The 20,212-nt window shown below is 45.9% G+C and overlaps 1 protein-coding gene across 1 annotated transcript; it reads right to left on the minus strand.

The window, feature by feature from the left end:
- Nucleotides 1-15,838: 15,838 nt before the first annotated feature.
- LOC120671991 (uncharacterized protein At1g10890-like) lies at nucleotides 15,839-19,828 on the minus strand. Its single transcript, XM_039952274.1, has 4 exons — nucleotides 19,495-19,828; nucleotides 18,656-18,871; nucleotides 16,613-16,832; nucleotides 15,839-16,394 (listed from the first exon to the last, which is right to left on the minus strand). Exons 1-4 carry the CDS (start codon nucleotides 19,638-19,640, stop codon nucleotides 16,128-16,130), a joined length of 849 nt encoding a protein of 282 aa, XP_039808208.1. The 5' UTR covers nucleotides 19,641-19,828; the 3' UTR covers nucleotides 15,839-16,127.
- Between the last annotated feature and the right edge of the window lie 384 nt (nucleotides 19,829-20,212).

Below are 20,212 nucleotides of genomic sequence, written 5' to 3' on the forward strand. Positions count from 1 at the left end.
ATTTCGAATTTCAAGTACCTTTCAAAGATTTTGAACTTGGTTTGTAATAATTAAGTTAAGACTCCGTAATGTAATATATTTGTGAAATGTTGTACTCTCTGGACTCACCTTCGTGTGGGTTACATGTAAGCTTTGGGTTCGATCGACGCTCAGGTGGATTCTTCGGGACTTTACCCGACAGCACTGCCGAATTACTCCGTTTGAAGTGCGTGTTAGCTGGGATTGTCTTTAAGATGATGGTTAGCGCACTTGAGCCGGATTAATTAGGGCGGTACTGCCACAGCTATAACACATGATGGCCCTTTTTAATTAATTTGATTAATGATATATGCAACTTAATTCTGAGAGTGACCCTCTATGTGGCTTCAGTGGTTCACGTCTTGTTAAAATTGGTTTTGTTAGAAACATGGTTTAGGGGGCCAGCACGGTGCTTACTGCCTGGTTGGCCACTCTCCATAAGGACTGGTTCATAGAGCGACAACCTGGGACAACAACGCTACCACAAGACTGGAATGGGACGGTCTTGGCTTACTAATTAGGTCATTTTGGTTCGGGAGTAACTTACCTGCGGGGCAAGAGGGGAGTCGAGCTTCAATGGTCCCTATGCTACGAGGCTGGTCTGTGTTGTCTTGTACCCCCTCGAGGTGGGCCCCATCATTGCATTGACTGAATCCTTAGCGGTTACACCTTACCAACGTGTCCTTTGTAACGGCCTCGTAGTGAGTCGCTAGCCATCTCACCTAAGGAAGTGTGATGAACAACTAGGATAGCTCAAACTTGTGGGTAAAGATGTGCAACCTCTGCAGAGTGTAAAACTGGTATACTAGCCGTGCTCACGGTAATGAGCGGCCCAGATCCTCCTTTTGATTAGTGGGGTTATCTCCTTCCGACGAGGGAGGTGCCTCTCGGGGTTACCTTGGTGGTTTCGGTTTGGTTCTCAGTAGTAACATGATTAATTACTATGTAACTGGGTTTATGGTAAATTCATCAACTTGTAGTAAATAGCTTTAATAAAATTTTGCCAAAACTTAAAAGCTAATGCAGTTGAGTCAGCCAACCTTTGAGCCTCATAGTTTGTGTTATACTTGTTGAGTACAAGTTGTGTACTCACCCTTGCCTCTTCTCTACTTTTTCCTCTTGGATACGCTGCTACTGCTCAGTTCCTGCCAACGCGAGGGAGTTCGCTCAGCGCTACCAGGACTACGAGGACTTCTAGGCGTTCATCTCCCAGTCGACGTCCCTGTGGCGCCCTGCTTAGCTTCGGATAGTTTTTATCGTATTTGTACTTCGCTTCCGCTGTATCAGACATTTTGTCATTAATGTAATAAATAACATTCGTATTCGCTTTATTATATCTTTTACGTGATATGTGCTGTGATATACTGTTCATTCTGTTGTATATACGTGTGACTTGATCCTGGCACGTATATGATTGCTCGGTTTATGTCCTTTTATAAACCGGGTGTTACATAGAAGTAAGTGGGAAGGCCCTTACATAGTGCTTGACGCCGCCGATCACGGCGCGGTTACCCTCCAAGATGATGACGGGAACATCTTCAAGGTCAATGGCCAAAGACTTAAAGTGTTCCTAGAACAAGAAATGCCGAAACTCGAAGAAGTAGACGTCTTCAAGCTTTCCGAGATATGAAAAATCTCGTCTATGGTCTTCGCCAGACCCGAAACCAGCCTTATCTTGGGGTAGAACCCTTTTCTACTCTATTATTTTCTTCCCTTCCTACCCCTGGAAAAACTACCCCAAGAATTGAGGCCTACACATGATGAGAGAGCACCTGCCAGAAGACCGAAGCCTACACTTTAGATTGTGGGGCCGGCTGGCCTTGCCAGGGCCGCTCGGCCTTTGCCCAGGCCGCCCGGCCTCTCCTGGACTCATTTCAGAGAGCCGTTGCACAGTAACGCTCCTCATCGGGTGAACATTCCACTTCTGAAGGAGTTGCACCGATCAGAGTTGATTTAAGTCGGGAGGCCTCTGCCTCCTTGCCACTCCACTCCTTTCCTGCAATCCAAGATCTCGCCCACCAATTCTTGAGCCAAGATCACGTCCATGGCATCGCAATCCTCGCCCAGAACTCCACAATCTACAGCCATGGACAGTTCCACTCCTTCTGCTCCCACCAAATCCATCCAGAGCCAAAGTTTGGATTACAACCTGCGGATCATCGAGCCAATTCCCATGGCTGATACCATCACATTGCCGCCAGGCCAGCGAGCCGCTCCTCAGGCCGGTCGGCCTATGGGAGGCCGCCTAGCCTCCCCCTCGCGCCGGTCATCTCCAGCTTGCGCGTCGTCACCCTCCAAAAGCCCTGCGTCAAGGGGCAATGGGTGGCTTCGTGCGTGCACTCCTGGACAGCCAACTATCGGGGTCCTTTCCCCATGGAAAGCCATCAGGAAACGTCTCGTGCCATCATCTTCCCGCGGCCATGTGATGCAAGTCGCTGCCATCCAGGCAGTGATGCCCAAGTCCCCGGTGTACACTCTGGCCAGACCAAGTCCACCATGCACTCGTGTGGTTGGACGGAAGGTCGGCCGCGGCAAAGGAGCTGTGCCTGCCATTGGATCGGGAGGAGATGGAGTCCATTGACTCCAACCCAGGATCAGTGCAACGGTTCAGATCGCCACCACCGATCCAGGGTCCTCCGGAGATCCACGCCTACAAGGATAGGGACGAGGAGGAGGAGGAGGACAAGGACGATATCGCCGCACTCCGTGAGCAGCTCGCTGCTCTTAAACTCTGGCTCAACAACATGGATGAGCGGGTGGCAGAGTCCGAGATCGACCGGATGGATCTGGACGATAAGGTGGATACGCTGCGCAAGGCTGTTTATTCGAAGATCAAATGCCTTGCTAAGGCCACCGGGAACGAGGAGCTCTATCGAGCCCCCGACCCAAGGATCTAGGTCTAGATAGGGAGGATAGAATAAGTAGATTAGGTGTAGGTGCTGCTTTGTTTCCTTTATTTTGTTTCCCTTCTCCAGCACCTTAGTTTGATTTCATAAAATTTTGAATTGAATAAAATAAGTTTCCCCATGTCATGTTTGTGGTTGGGACACACTTGTGTGCAAACCACACCCTTGTTCTCACATTCTGCGAAGTACCCAGGAATCTACAGCACACACAATGACTGGAGAGCACCAGAAAAAGTTGAGAGCATTTCGCTGCAGAAAAGACCAGGAGGCCAAATCTAGGCCGATCGGCATAGCAATTCTGCAATCTGCTGCAACACCAAACGGATTTGTGACACGCGTAGCACAACGGATACCATGCAACAGGCCGTTTGTAGAACGGTGGAAGATTAGGCCGCCCGGCCCCACTGTCAGTGAAACACCGAGATCTTTCTCGTGCTGCAGGTTTGCAACTCCTATAGCTCACTTCTCTAAAAGATCAGTTCAAATTGTGCCTGGTTTAATACAAACTAAAATTTGAACAAGAACTTAGAGAAAGATGAAATCATTTCATGAAAATCAACTTGTGCCTAAGTCTTATTTCTCATGCAAGTATTTACATGCCTTTGGAACTTAACTATGTTAGGATCATCAGATCTTTTGTTTATTGACTCTTATGATACTTTGATCCAAAGTCATGCTTGCTCTAATTCAAGGACTTGGAGGTATTTATATTGAAAACAAAAATCATGGCAACTCCCTTATGCTCAAACACCACCAATGCCACATATATACATGAGAGTAGTTTCTATGATTCCACATAGCTATCTTGTACATTTTGAGCTTGTTCAAACCTATTGCCTCTCAAGTTATGCTATGCACATTCCTTACTTTGATCATACACGTACACGACATCAATCACTGTCCATCATGATCAATCATACAAAAGCTCGTCATCCCCCTGAAACAAAAAGAAAACAAGTAAAGTGAGTCATCATGCTCATGGATCCTTGTTCGTAAAAAAAGAAGAGAGAGAGAGAAGAAAGAAAGGGGAAGATGATAAGAGCAAGCGTATAGATGACGGACAAGTGTCGTTGTTTACACATGCACATGATCAAAGTATTTGAATGGCATTTGCAACTTAGAGACACTTTGTTTGAGCTTGCAAAATAAATGGTAAAGATGAGCACATACCTTTGCTATCATACAAAAGAAAGAGGCTTTGGCTTGAGAGAATCATACACCATGAGCATCCAAGAGTTAGCCTTATTTCGAAAAAAAATCTGAAAACCCTCCAAGCTCCGAGAAGAAAGACTTGCATTGATTCTTGGTGACAAGTTCTAAGGATCAATAGACAAAGATGAAGATGTTAGCCACCTGGAATCCAAGGAATGCAAAGAAAGGTAAGAAATAATTCTAATGCATAGTTTGAGTTCATGAAACCAGTCTTCGCTCTTTTCTCGACCTTATTGCTTGGGGCGGGCAAAGTCTGGCTGTGGGGGTGTGTTGGCAGTCGATATTGATGATTTTCGCTGCCAACGCCCTGCCTGATTTCATGAAATATAGGCCATAACCATTATTACTAATGAGTTCCATAAGTTTTGGTGTTTATTTGACTTCAGGAACAACATATCCAAATTTGACCCAAAACGGACGCTGTTTGGACCGGAAGGCTCGAATCCGGTCTATCGGCATACTTTCGGTGGAATCTTGGCATGAAACTTTACCAAAGTCACATAGAGGGCGAATTCAAGCCATTTCAATGGGTTGGACCCAGAAGTACACAACTTGGACCCCGAAGGCTTGGACCCATATCCAAAAGAGAAACCAACCTGGGCCATGGTTAAGTATGCAACATCCACCCTATCCAAGATTGATCCATGGCCAGAGAGGAATGTGTCAGAGCAACGGAGGACCGAGTGGCCGCTGGAGGTAGGCCGCCCAGCTCAAGACGGAGTCGGTTGATCAAACCGCCTGAAGGACCGACCTCCGAAAGCAATCAGGACCGGCCCACAGGAAGGCGGTGACACGTGGAGGCAGGGCCAGGCCGGCCGGTCTAGCCCAGGCCGCCCGGCCCCACTTTCCAGTGTCTCATCTCCAGCCTTCACATAGAAGTCAAGCACTGCCTCCACTGTTGCTTACAACCGGCACTACCTGAATTAACCGTCGAGAACCAAACTTGGCACACTATAAATAGGACCACCCTCACCTCACTTGTAACACACCTTTGGAGCTTGAGTGCCTCATAGTTTTAGTTTCATTCTTAGTAGAATAGGGAGAGTGTGAGGTGAGAGCTTTGGCGGAAGCCAGGCTAAAGGGGCGGAGTCGAGTTCTCTCAACCTTACCCCATCTTGTACCCACCTCAGGGGAATCTTATAATCAAGTAAGTTTTCCTCGCTTATCTTTAGTTTCTCGCTAGTTTACTTTTTACTTAAGTTACTTGCTTAGTTACTCTCTTTGATCTGTGGGATCCCATGTCTGCGTAGATAGCAAGTTCTATCCATTTGGGGTTTCTTCTTGCCTTAGCGCGAGGTGGAAGTCAGTAACTCGATAGTTTAGGCGTGTTGCTTAGGCTTGGTTAGTTACCTCGGGTTGTGTTCCACCCCCCGGTACTGCAGTGGTTGGTGGCAAGTGGTGATAGCCTTGTCCGTCCCTAGTAGTCCACCACGTTCTTGTGCTTTCATAGCAGTAGTTGCCGAAGGAATGTTGGGCCCCCTCTCATCCCTTTTTGTGCCCTTCTCTTAGGCCGCCGAAGCAGATCAAGTTAGTAGCTTTTCAAGTTATCTTAGTAATTAGGATTCTATCTAGAGATAAGCCCTTTACCCTCGTACCTCCGCTCCTTGGCGGGTCCGGCTGAATCGCTACAGACCACTAGTCAAAGCTTATCGTTCCTTGGATTCGATATCACAGGCTTACTCACCTGGTGAAAGCTACAATCTGTCTCTGTGCGCTTGCGGAGTAATTCGTTAGGCTAAGGAGTGCCAACATGGGACTAACCCCAAAATCTATAGGAAGACCAAGCTTATATGCATTCTCATTTACTCGTTGTAGCACTTTAAAAGGTCCATCAGCTCTAGGCATCAACTTAGATTTTCTCAATTCAGAAAACCTTTCCTTTCTCAAATGTAACCAAACCAAATCTCCCGGTTCAAAAGTGAATTGCCTCCTTCCTTTATCACCAGCAACCTTATACTTAGCATTCATGCGTTCTTTGTTTTCTTTAGTTGTTGCATGTAGTTTTAACATCAATTCAGCACGCTGCGTCGCATCAAAGTTCAATTTTTCAGAAGTTGGCAAATGCATTAAATTAATAGGAGCACGAGGAATTAGGCCATAAACAATCTGAAAAGGACACGTCTTTGTAGTAGGGTGCAGCAAATTATTATAAGCAAACTCAATGTGAGGCAAACAATCTTCCCATTTTAATGTTCTTCTTTAAAATAGCCCTCGACATTGTTGACAAAGTTCGATTCACTACTTTAGTTTGACTATTTGTTTGGGGATGACAAGTGGTAGAAAACAAAAGCTTGGTCCCCAACTTTGCCCATAAGGTTCTCCAAAAGTGGCTAAGAAATTTAGCATCTTGATCTGAAAAAATGATATTTGGCACACCATACAAACGCACAATTTCCCGAAAGAACAAATCAGCAATATTTGTAACATCATCTATCTTATGACAAGGTATGAAGTGTGCCATCTTTGAAAATCTATCAACCACCACAAAAATGCTATCACGCCCTTTCCTAGTACGAGGCAAACCAACCACAAAATCCATAGATGTATCCCCCCAAGGAACACTAGGAACAGGTAAAGGCATATATAAACCGTGGGGGTTTAGTCGAGACATAGCCTTTTGACATGTGGTGCAGTGAGCAACAAATCTCGCCACGTCTCTTCTCATCTTTGGCCAAAAGAAATGACCACCAAGGATGTCCTCCATCTTCTTTGCTCCAAAATGTCCCATCAATCCACCTCCATGTGCTTCCTGTAGCAGCAACAAATGAATAGAGCTAGCTGGAATGCATAGCTTGTTAGCTCTAAACACAAAACCATCATTAACCACAAATTTATTCCATGCTCTACCCTCTTTACAATGAAGCAACACATCTTTAAAATTGTCATCATGCATGTATTGCTCCTTAATTGTTTCCAGACCAAAGATCTTGTAATCTAGTTGTGTTAGCAAAGTATGCCTCCTACACAAAGCATCAGCAATGACATTCTCTTTCCCTTTCTTGTGTTTGATGACATAGGGAAAAGACTCAATTAATTCAACCCACTTAGCATGCCTGCGGTTCAGCTTTCCTTGACTACGAATATGCTTCAAAGATTCATGATCAGAATGTATGACAAATTCCTTGGGCCAAAGATAATGCTGCCATGTTTCTAATTTTCGCACAACAGCATACAATTCCTTATCATAAGTAGAATAATTCAGAGCAGGACAACTCAATTTCTCACTAAAATATGCAACGGGTTTTCTTTCTTGTAACAAAACACCACCCAATCCAATCCCACTAGCATCGCATTCCAGCTCAAAAGTCTTACTAAAATCAGGAAGTTGGAGGAGAGGTGCATGTGTCAACTTATCTTTCAAAATATTGAAGGAGTTCTCTTGCGCATCGCCCCAAGAAAAAGAAACTCCCTTCTTTGTTAATTCATGCAATGGTGCAGCAATGGTGCTGAAATCCTGCATGAAGCGACGATAAAATCCAGCAAGTCCCAAAAAGCTTCTCACTTGGGTGATGGTCTAGGGGATAGGCCCCCCCTGAATGGCCTCCACTTTAGCTTGCTCAACTTCAATTCCCTGTGGAGTGACAACAAAGCCAAGAAAAGATACTCGATCCGTGCAAAAGGTGCACTTCTCAAGATTACCAAAAAGACGTGCATCACGTAGAGTAGCAAAAACAACACTCAAATGATCAAGATGTTCATCCATTGATTTGTTGTAGATCAATATATCATCAAAGTAGACAATAACAAATTTTCCAATGAAAGGACGCAAAACTTCATTCATTAATCTCATGAAAGTGCTAGGTGCATTAGTTAACCCAAATGGCATGACTAACCACTCATATAGCCCGAACTTAGTTTTGAAAGTAGTTTTCCATTCATCTCCCAATTTCATGCGAATTTGGTGGTAACCACTACGCAAATCAACTTTCAAAAATACAACAGCACCACTCAATTCATCAAGCATATCATCCAAGCGGGGAATTGGATGTCGATAGTGAATGGTGATGTTATTAATTGCTCTACAATCCACACACATACGACATGATCCATCTTTCTTTGGCAATAAAAGAACCGGAACAGCACAAGGGCTAAGAGACTCACGGATGTAACCTTTGTCAAGCAATTCCTACACTTGACACTGAATCTCTTTGGTTTCTTCCGGGTTGGTCCTATATGGCGCATGGTTTGGCAATGAAGCACCAGGAATGAGGTCAATCTGGTGCTCGATCCCTCGAAGTGGGGGTAGCCCCGGTGGTACATCACTTGGGAACACATCAGCATATTCCTTCAAAATGTTAGCAATAGTAGGAGGCAAAGAATGCTGCACATCGTGAAGGGAAACCAAAGCATCTTCGTAAACCAAAGCATAGACAACTAATTTGGAGGTGACCAGTTCATAAATATCAGATTTAGTAGCTAGCATGCATTTTCCCTTCAAAGTTATCTCTCTTTTTGGATCAAAGTTATCTCTATTTTCTTGGCTCTAGCGACATCATCTTGCATAACTGCTTCAGGTGACATAGGGTGCAACACAATCTTTTTATCATGGTATAAGAAAGAGTACTGATTTGATCTACCATGATGCATAGAATCTCTATCAAATTGCCATGGTCGACCTAGCAAGATACTACAAGCTTGCATAGGCACAACATCACATTCAACAACATCTTTATAGGATCCAATGGCAAAATTGATTCGCACAAGCTTAGTTACCTTTGTCTTACCAATGTGGATGCGATTTGGTGGAGAGTGCAAGTTTCTCCACCATGTCGTTGTTGGCCAAGTTGTTGCAGCTACCGCCATCAATGATCATGCGACACGAACACGCTTTAATGACACACTTTGTTTGGAACAAGGTGTGGCACTGCTTTCTCCATTTGTGCGCTCAACACTCGCTGCACAATTAGGCTCTCATAGTGGTCGGCTTCTGCTGCATTAATATGTTCTTCCGAGCAGCCCTCACTTCTTGCATGGTTAGCCGCAAGCAATGCAAGTGTATCTTCATCAAGTTCACTAGCAGATGAGTACTCACCATCATTTTTGACCACCAAAACACGCTTGCTTGGGCAGTCACGTATGACATGTCCAAATCCCTTGCAGCGGTGGTACTGAATGTCTCTTGTTCTGCCCATGGATGCCACTGATGAAGTGGTTGCAGCGGGTTTTTACGTAGTCTTTGCTGCTGAAATTGCGGGGCTGTCACGAGGCTTGTCGCTAGAAGGTGGGGCTGCTGTCCGAGCTAACGATGAATAAGGTGCAACAACACGTCCAGTTGATGGAATGCTCGAGCGGGGCTGCGTGGAAAAATTCCTCCCTGCAGAAATGTTAGTCTTGGTACTTGCACGTCATCCCTGCACTTCCCTTTCAGCTTTACAAGCAAGATGGAACAAACGGGTTATGTTAGTGTACTCTTTATAAGCATGGATATCCTGAATCTCCCGGTTTAACCCACCCAAAAATCTAGCCATAGCAGTTTCCACATCCTCCTCTAAATTGCAGCGTAGCATACCCATTTGCAGCTCTTGATAGTATTCTTCTACACTTTTAGTACCCTGTTTTAATTACTGCAGCTAGTTTAATAGATCACGTGCATAGTAAGATGGAACAAATCTAGCCCTCATGACCCGTTTCAAAGCATCCAAAGTTTGTGGCATATTATTAGGATTTTTCTTGCCATGCTCTATCCACCAAACAGAAGCAAAATCAGGGAACTCACTAGTTGCAGCTCTAACACATGCATTTTCAGGAAAATCATGACAAGTAAACTTTTGTTCAACAGCCATCTTCCAAGTAAGATAAGCATCAGGATCATATTTACCATCAAAGGAGGGTATCTTAAATTTTATCTTACTAAAAGCATTGTCATTGTTGTGTACCTCACGTGGCAGCTGTCCACCCATACCTCGATGGTTATGGCGTAGACGTTGCTGATCTCGATCTTCAACTTCGGTGTCAGCAGCATAATCAGCACCGGAATTTTCTGCGTTGTCCTCATCCTCCTGGCCACCTCCTCTATGCTGATTAGTAGTCCTAGCATGGAGTTCATCAAAGCACCTCAAAAGGGCAGCAAGACTCTTGTCGACATGACCAACCGATGCCTCCAACCTTGCAATCTTGCTGTTGGTGGAAATCTGTCCACTCTCTAGTACACCAATCTTTTAATTAAGCACCTGCAAGTCAATATCAATTCTTCCGGTGTACTCCCTCACTTGTTTCTTAAAATGCTGCATGATGCCTTTGGTGCGAGGTGTAAGCGGACCTCCACCATCGTCGTCTTCTTCCCCCGAACCTGCCATGGTAAAAGCACAAGAGCAAACAGGAACAAGTGAAGTAGAACAAATTCCCTACAACTAGAGGTGCTTAATTTGAGACCCTCTCTCCTCAACCTGTTACACAAGTTCTTACCAATTCTGAACTTGCTGAACAGGAGGGTTGGCGGTCAGCAAGAACAAAACAAATGGTTACACAAGCACAACCTTGTGATGTAGTAGATAATCTATGGAGCTATAGGTGGCTGCAAAGGAAACAAATCAAGGTACAGCTAGAACCACATTAGTCAAAGCAAAATGAATAATCATTCACTGATGGTCCTATGTTGGTCCTTGGGGTAAATCAAGTTAGAGACGTGAGCCTAACACAAGCGTTGTCACACATGAAAGCAGCAATGAAATGCAAAGAACCAACAACTTTTACCCCCTTCTCTTTTGTTTTCTCTTTTTTTTTGTTTTTTTCTCTTTCTTTCTTTCTTTCTTTCTTTCCTCTTTTTTAGGGGGTAAAACTCCCTTTTTTCAGTATCGCAACAACCCAAACAAAGGTATTACTTCACATAGCTCCTTCGAAATCAGATCAACATCTCGAGTTTCAGACAACTGGTCGCGAATCTCAAGCGCTACTGCCAAGCGCTAAGAAGGAATTTGGGAGCAAGGTTAGATCCGTTGGAAAGAACACAAGATAAGCTTTCCAGATTGTATTTAAACACTTGAATCGGACATGCAACACAAGATATAGGACTGTTTTCTTCCAATGCTTAGATCTGAGAAGATGGATTCGTGGTGGCAGAAACGACAGCGGAAAAATGAAAGGATTTAGTGGATTTCGTGGTGACTAAAGCATTACCAGAACTCAAAACTCTAAAGATTAAACCACCAAGAACCAGCAACTAGTCCAAACAATGCAACTGAAAACTCAACAAGCAAAGAACAAGGTATAACAGCAAAGGCTCAAACTTGTTGTTGCGATTTTCTAATCTAACTTGTTTTTGTGGATCTTTTTGGACTATAGGTAATGGATGGGTAAAATTTCTCACCGAAATACCTTGCTCTAATTACCACATGATAGAATCCACTGGGGTATGTTCTCGATCTTTCGATGAGAGTGGGGGATAACTCGATTTGAGGAGGATCGACATTGTGCTGCCCGACTACAACACCACAAGGGCTGCGCTACGTCTTAGCGACAGTTACACTGCCTATGATTTGTGTTGTTCTTGCTGTACCAAGAACAACCTTGAACTTGCAAGCAAATTGAAGAACTCGCAAGAACTCAGCTTGGATTGAACGAAAGTGGGGTTCTGAGTACAAGGAGATGGGCGACTAGATCAGCACGCGCGCTCCAGGAGAAGTAGCAAGTGCTAGTTCGTGAAAACAAAACCCACCCCTCCATGGTGACAGCTGGGGGGTACAAATACTGGGAGGGGGTGACCTCCAAACCCTAGGACGCGCCCATAGTGGGCTCAACTAGATACACGGCCCATTGGGCCAAAACGGGTGTCGCAGCTCCATGGGCAGAACGGCCTTTCATGAAGAAATGATGACTTCACCCAACTCCGAGCAGATATCATCATGTGGCTGTATCCATTTGAAAGTAGACTTCATAAGCTTTCCGTGAAGTACTTGAACGCCCCAAACGGAGTCCGGATGAAGTCGTGGGCAATGTTACAAGTTGGTGTTGTCCTGCTGTCCGAAACCAGTCCACGCCAAGCCACTCCCCTTCTTATTCTCTCCATCAGTCCTAAGAAAAACAAGAGTATGTGCATTTCCATTGTCTAAATATATTGGACAAGAGGTTAAAAATGAACTTACTTGATGATTGAGTTGACGGGCACGAGCATGAGCACGAGTAATAGGTCCAAGCGGCGGTGGCGGCGGTGTGGATGTATCGTTGGTGTAGATGTCCTCATCAGTCAGACTCCATCATGGCGATCTGGTGATAACTGGAATACGCATCGAGGAAGCAGAGGGTTTTGCACCCAGACGCAGAGTCGACCACTTGGTCTATGAATGGCAAAGAGAACGAATCCTTTGGGCATGCTTTGTTGAGACTCGTGTAGTCGACACACATCCTCCATTTCCCATTCTTTTTCCGCACAAGAATGGGATTCGCCAGCTGCTCGGGGTGGTAGACTTCCATGATTAAATTGGTCATGAGGAGTTTCGCGATCTCCTCGCCTATGTATCTAGGCTTCTCCTCGTCGAAGCAGCATAGTCGTTGTTTCTCTGGCCTGGAGGTCTGCTTAATGTTCAGAGAGTGCTCAATGACTTCCCTCAGGATGCCTGGCATGTCCGAAGGCTTCCACGCAAAGTTATCTCTATTGGCGTGGAGGAAGTCGACGAGCGCGCTTTCTTATTTATCAAAGAGCAAGATGCTAATGCGCATCGTCTTTTCCTTGGACCCATCGGGGTCAACGCAGACTTTCTTGACATCCTCCGTCATTTCGAAGGAATCAGAGGAGCACTTGGAGTCGATAGCATCCTCGACGACCTCCTGTCGGTTGTCAGCCAGCTCTTCAGAAGCTATGGCCGCCACCGCGCACTCGTAACTCTCCACATCGCACAGGTACGCGCGCTGGAATGAGGTGCTAACGGTGATCAGCCCCTAGGGCCCTGGCATCTTGAGCTCGAGGTAAGTGTAGTTGGGGATGGCCATGAACTTGGCATAGCAAGGTGCCCCAAGATTGCGTGGTACGCTCCACAGAAATCCACCACCTCGAAGGTCAGCGTCTTCGTCCTGAAATTGGAGCGATCTCCAAAGGTGATGGGCAAGTCGATCTGCCCGATCGGCACCGTCTGTTTCCATGACACGATGCCGTGGAACGGAACTCTACATGGTCAGATGCGTGATCAATCGATTCCCATGGCGTTTAGGGTCTCGGATTACATGATGTTGAGGATGTTTCCCCCATCCATCAGTACTTTGGTGAGGCGCTTCATGCCAACGATCGGATCGACCAAAAGAGGAAACCTTCCTGGTCGAGGGAAGTGCTCCGGATGGTCAGAGCGGTCCTAGGTGATGGCCGAGTTCGACCACCAAAGGAACAAGGGCATAGCTGGCTTGGCGGTGCAGATCTCGCAGCGCGTGAGCTTCCGCTTGTGCTTGGACTTGTAGGCCGTCGGGCCTCTGATGATCATAAAGAATTCCACAGTGGTGTGTTGACCCGCCTCCTGGGTGTGAGGGCACGCGGGCATGCCGCTCCCCTGGTTGGCGAGCTCATGTTCGATCTCGGCGCGCTCCCACTCCAGCTAATGCCAGGCCTCGTCAATCTCCCTCTGCTGGTCTCGCAGCAGGTCGGACCGCGGCCGCGATGGAGCGCTCCCCCCCCCCATCCCGTCATTGTTGTCGGGGCTGGCCAGAGGAGTGGCCCCCCCGTTGCCATCGTTCACGTGTCCGTCGGGCAAGTTCTCCATGAGGTACTCGTGCAACGGGTGGTGGCCTACCTCATTGGAGCCGGAGTCCGAGAGACTCTCTGATGCCTCTGCAAGGAGGTTGTGCATGGATTCAGACATGTAGCCCTCCATGCCAACGAACTCGATGTTCGTTCGCTCGAGGCTCATGTGCAGCATGGCAAGACGCTGCGTGTCCTTCGCGGCATTGCACATGCCAATGGGGAGCGCCACAGGGGCGCGCCCAGAGAGAAGCTCTAGGGAGATCGGTTCTCCTCCAGAGAGTTGCAACATGACATTGCCGATGGAGAAGAAGACACGGTGTAGGTTGTCCTGGGTCAGCTGATCACCCAGGAACACGCCGAGCTGCTGTTCCACACTCCCACAGTTGATGGTGGGATGTTGGGCGCGCATGGGGGTGTCGGCCCTTGGCGCGTCCAGCGGCAGTTCAAGTAGGGAGTCGACAATGGAGTCAGAGCAGGCGATGTCATTGGAGCTGTTAGGAGAGCAGACGGGCTCCAGACCGCCCTGTAGGTTGACGATGAAGCGTAGGTCACCGAAGCGCACGAGCGCACCCGGGACCCATTCTCGGCGTTGATGACCATCTGCCACTTGGTGAAAAAATGAAAAAGCACAAAAATTTCCTACCTGGCGCGCCAACTGTTGGTGTTTTTTACCACTGGCTAGTGATTCTCGTGGATTGTGTGGTTAGGGGCGGATGGTAGTGTGAGAAGACATAAGAATTTATACTGGTTCGGGACGCTCGGAAGAGTAATACGCTACGTCCAGTTCGTGCTTCTCATGTATCTTGCACTGGTTTGCAGTAGGGGTGAACAAATGGTCGAGAGAAGGACGAGCATCCCAAGTCTCTGGTGTGAGAGAGTGTGGGACAACTAAGCCGTTGTCTGGTCGGGGCAGCCGCTGGCGAGAGGTGATCGGAGCTCCGGTGGTGCCTCTTCTAGAGAGGAGAATCTGTGCCCCTATATGTGTGTGTGAGAGAGTCTCCCAGTCTCTTGGGTTCGATCCCCTATGCAGGGGGGCGTTCTCTCTCCTTTTATATGACAGGGGAGGGAATGGAGTACAAGAGAGAGAGAGGGAGAGAGAGAGAGAGTCCCGTGTCTTCTATTGCTCTTGTCGTCATGGGCCCTCCTGGGACCTTCATCGCCGTCCTCCTCCTATGCGGCCGGGTCCATCATGTCGTGCAGTCTGCGGAGCGGAGAATGTGGATGCGCCTCCATTAAGGTGCAGCACGCCCTACCCTGTGGCCTATACCGTCGCAGGCCATGATGGGGAGGGGCGTTCCACTTTTCGCTGCAGTAGGACAAGTCTCATCGCTTGTCCATCCACGCTTGTCCATCCACGCCACTGTCAGTCTTCATGCGGCGCGGGCCATGGTGGGCCTTTCCGTAGGTCGGGCATGTTTCCCTCGCTCGTTCACTGGTCGGGTGAGATGGGCGAGGCAGAGTCCCCCGGGGAGGTCGGGCCGCCTGGTTGGCCACGACTGTCTTTTGGCCTAACCGAGTGGTTTATCGGCTAATCCCTCATCCTTGGGTATCCGTAGTATTTATACCCGACAGTGGTGAGCAAACAGTTTTTTTTATTCACTAAGGAAATAGTGAGAATATGGGGTTAAAAAGCAAAGAGTTTGCTTTTGATTCATTAAGGAAATAGTGAGAACATGGGGTTAAAATGTCTATACGTTGGATTCCTGGTTAAGGTGGAGTTGATGTAGTTTGAGTTTGTTCTTGATTCGCTAAGAGCTTATTTGGGAGGGCTTTTGCCGCCTCCAGCTTCAGCTGTTTTGCACAAATCAAGACACTGGCATGAAGGCATTTCGTCAGCCAAGGTAAGGGCCTCTTCGGCAGGACTTCAAAACCGGCTTCACCTAAAAGCTTGCCAAAGAGGTGATTTTAGAACAGCTTGATGTATAAAGCCACCCATGAAGCCAGAAACAGCTTCCACTGTGGAGGGTATGAAGCCCTGCCAAAGTGGTGATTTTAGAACAGCTCGATGTATAAAGCTACCTATGAAGCTGGAAACGGCTTCCACTGTGGAGGGTATGAAGCCCTGCCAAATCTTTTGCATTTCAAGCAATTCAAAATCATCAGTCAGTGTATGGAGGCAGTTTTGTCCCTACGCAACATTCAACCAAACAGAAATGGAGTGGCTGAAGAATATGATGCACCACGACAGTATTGAGACGCACACCTCACACAGCGGAGCAAGATCAATCAACACATTGCAATTGTCTGCGGAACACATGGGCGCTTTCATAGACAGATGCGGTTACAGATAAATTAAAATGCTAAGTTTCACTCCGGTGAGCCAGATGCTACTTCATTCCAAGAGCAAACGACAGTTTTGGCCGCGACTTGTTCTTGCCCAGCAGCTTCATCTGGTTCTGCCTCTGCTGCTCTTCCTCCATCTGTTTCCGCTTCATGACCTCCTCCCTTTCTTTCTGAAGCCTCTCCAGTTCCTGATACCGCTCTAGCTCTTTCTGCTGCTGTTCCATCGCTTGTTTCATCAATGCTTCTTCAGCTTTCTTTCGTTGTTCTTCAAGCTTCTTCTCTTGCTCCTCCCGCTCCTGCTTTTCTCGTTCCTGCATTCACAAAACCCCAGTGAAAACATGCCCTTGGCTGGGTCTCTGCATTCTGTTGCAACAAGAAAATAGTAATCTAGCAGCAGGAACATAACAAGACTATTTGAAGTTCCATGTACTGATCAAAACAAAATGGCGAAGTAACTTTTTTTCCACCAAATTTATTCACCATAACATAAAGAAAGCTAGAGAGAAAGAGATGGCTAAAGTTTGCCTACCGCTTTCTGCATGGCTTCATTTAAAGCTGCCTCCTTTTTTTTCTCAATCTGGATCGCTACCTCTTCATATATCCTTTTTCGCCCTTCCTCAATTCGTCGTTGTATTTCTTGCTTAATTTCCTCACGATTCAAACTCTCCTCAACTTTTTTCCTAATAGCTTGCTCAACTCTTTTTAACGTTTCCTCCTCTAATAGTCTCAGTTCAACTTCTTTTTGTCGCCTGCAGGTTATATAACAAGTTAGTCAAATGAACTAGGGAAGGGCATGTCCAATGCTGATTTTTTAGTAAACTCTTAAAGGCCATAAAAGCAGCCAAACAGACCACATGATTTAAAATCTTAACACTATATATGATCTACTATGCCTTTCATCAGCATAGTTTTGACTACAATCTAATGCATTCAGGCATACCTCTAGTACGTTCCAGATCCAAAAATGAATTATCAAAACTGGTCAACAGTAGATAAAGGATCACCAATTGCATCATCAAATATAACAAGTGGAACTATAGCAGTAGCTTCCTTCGGTAAAGCCTGTAGAGAAGAATGTCAAGTAACTTGTGGCAGTTTTAGAGCTTATCACGAGGCATTTCAATATTCCAGCTGAAGCATATTCTTGCATGCTACATGCCCAATTAAAGTGAATGTTCAAACTTCGAAGCAATTATACAATATATTGCACAATTGACAATACTACTTGTAAGTCGATCGAACTGCAGCAGGAGAATGATTTTCGGCACTTCGAAATGGCAGGTTATCGCTATGGCTTAAATAAATTTAATAGAAACAAGCTAAATCTCACTGCATTATAGATTTAGAACACGAAGAAGTGAACTGAGATGACACCACAGTTGATAGTTGTAATGCAGGCCTTTTGGACTAACCTTCTAAAATATCATTACAGTGCAGTGATCCAACCAACTTAGACATTCCCAAACTATTGTACTATGGCCTAGCTAAGATGATTGTCTTTACAGAGAATTTTATCATATAGTAAGTGAAGCCAAGAAGAAAGAGCACTAAAGATTGTACTAAAATATCACTAAGTAACTTTTATACCCAAAACACAACCGAACATATGTAGCAGCCACTCCAATGCCATTCAAATAAACATAAGCTGACGGATGAGATTATTTCCTACAAAAAAATAGTTCAACTACATAACAAAAGCAAATGTAACTGAATAGCTGCGATCATAAGATTTCTTTCCAAGCAACATATGATGTAATCCTGGCAACTTATCTCTGCTCGAATAATAGTCACTAAAAAAATCAAGAATTAGTTCTACTGTAGATTTCAGCTTAGAAAAAAAACAATACAAATTTCATAGGTGATGAGTAGGACAGCTAATTTCACAAAATTCTATTGAGCACTGTTAAAGAAAATGTTAAAAATAAACTTCCTGGAATAAATAGAAATGTTTTGATTAACTATTTGAACACAGACACTAATTCGACACACCAAAACTCAAATTCAAAACAAACTACACGAGTACATTCGCAAAATACTATTTTACTCAGAAACAGATTAAATTTGTGGACAGAGATACAAACTATTTTGTTACATCCAATACATTATTTTTTAGAACAAACAACTTATTTTCAATGCTCTTTTCTGACAGGAAAGTTACAATGCATTATGTCCACCACAGATGATTTCTTTGGAGCTAGCTACACTGAAAGCCAAAATTTCTAGCAAAGCAGAAACTCCTACCAAATTCAAAACTTGGAATTGCAGTTGTCTTTAAAACCAAAGTGACCCTTATCCAATATTCGTATTCCCATTTTCTCAAGTATTTTTTTCATTATTACTTTGAAAAAGCAATAATAAAACGGCAGCAGATGTACTCTGAAACTCTGATAAATAGATAGACAGATTGTCAAATAGAGCTGACCTTGAATTATACTCTGGTGCAAAGAGCAGCTAAATTAGTACAAATTCATTATCAACATCAAAGAAGAGGTACAAGAAATTGTGCAGCAGTTAATAGTTTGGTCTGTAGAAGGAATAATCTGGCCTATGTAGCAAAGCAGATACTTCCCACCTTTTCTTTTCATCTTCTAGCCTTTGCTTATCAGTAGCATTCTTATTCTCTGCCAACCCAAGGTGGGAAATTTGAGATGCGGTGATTGGAGAGCTAGTGACACTCGGACTTCTCCTTCTTCTGTAACGCTTTTGTGATGGAGACAGACTCTTGCGCCTCCTAGGAGATGGAGAATGGCTCTTGCGCCTTCTTGGGGAAGGTGAAGGGCTTCTCCTTCTGCAGTACAAAGATTAGCCCTGTGAGGATAAAACTAGGGGCACAACAGCATTAAACAAGAAATTACCGCCAGCTCCTGAAGCCCTAAAATGCAGGCGGTAGTATTACCTCAGACACTGTTACAATAACCTTTGGGGGTGGAGCATTCCACAGCAATACAGCACAGAGTAAAATCTTTGTGGATTCCATGCTTTTTATGAAAGTAACTCTTGTTAGTCCATACAAGCAAGTAAAGCAAAACATGGCATAACTATATCTAAGCATTATCTGCTCATTATATGCTGATTTTCACTCTGCGCAGCAAGTAATTTTTTTTCCTTAGAAATCTGTATCGTCCTCATGCATCATCAACATTGCACATGTTCATAGAAATAACAATTGATTGAAATATGGTATACCACAGCATACTACCACACTAGCTAGCTCATACAACAATTGATAGATCCGATAACTACAAGCAGAAGCGCACATCCCATTTCCACCAAATAAACTATACAGTATAAAAATTCCATAAGCGGATTAGCATCGCCTCATATTTTTTCACAGTACAACCTAAAATAAATTAAATAAAAAAAAAGAGTCGCCGGATTTCTGTGGTGGTGCGAGAGGGTAGCTGGGGTCACCTATACGCGGGGCGATAGGGGGATCTGCTACGGACGGGGCTTGGGCTTCGATCGCGGCGCCCCCTCCGGCCACGGTACCGCGCGGGGGACGGCGACCGCTGCCGCCGGCGCGGCGGCGAACGCGACCTCGACAAGTCGCGCGGCATCGCACGCGGTGCGATCTAGGGCCTCCGCGGAGCACAGCACCCCCGCGGATCTGGCCGATACCCGACGATCAGAGAGGGACAGATGAGGAGTCGTCGCCGCAGGCCAGGTCAGGTGGAGGCGTCGCCGCCGCCGCACGGGGGGCAGATGAGGTGAGAGGGGCTTGCGGCCGTCGCAATATATTAACAGATTTACTCGGTGTAAGAGCAACTCCAACAAATTGATCTTCCCCTATCCCTTTTCTCCCTATATAGGGAAATCCTTTTTCTCAATTTCAACATATAGGGGAGAAGTGTTCCAGCAGTTAGATTTTTCCCTTTCCCCTTTCCCCCCTCCTGTCATGTGGGGTCACCTTGTCATAGTCTGCGCTCTAAAAAAATTGTCATCGTCTGCTACCTTGTCTACCTTGTCGCCGCCGCCGGCGCCCTCGTCTGCTCCAGCGGTGCCAGGCGCTGAGCGAGCTTCCAGGAGCCTGCACACTGCAGCGCGCGCAGCAGGGCAAGCAGCAGTCGTCCTTGGCCAAGGGAGCGGCGCTGATTCGGTCCACGCAGCGGCCGGCGGCAAGCGGTGGCGC

Source organism: Panicum virgatum, chromosome 5N, assembly GCF_016808335.1.
Source record: "Panicum virgatum strain AP13 chromosome 5N, P.virgatum_v5, whole genome shotgun sequence".
NCBI lineage: Eukaryota > Viridiplantae > Streptophyta > Magnoliopsida > Poales > Poaceae > Panicum > Panicum virgatum.

What these genes read in the sequence shown, in the direction of transcription:
- LOC120671991 (XM_039952274.1), bottom strand. Translation starts at nt 19,640, where the DNA reads ATGCCGCGCGACTTGTCGAGGTCGCGTTCGCCGCCGCGCCGGCGGCAG. An exon ending in CTAGAAGATGAAAAGAAAAG is followed by an intron (nt 16,833 to 18,655) that starts GTGGGAAGTATC and finishes TATAACCTGCAG; the next exon opens with GCGACAAAAAGAAGTTGAAC. An exon ending in ATGAAGCCATGCAGAAAGCG is followed by an intron (nt 16,395 to 16,612) that starts GTAGGCAAACTT and finishes TTGTGAATGCAG; the next exon opens with GAACGAGAAAAGCAGGAGCG.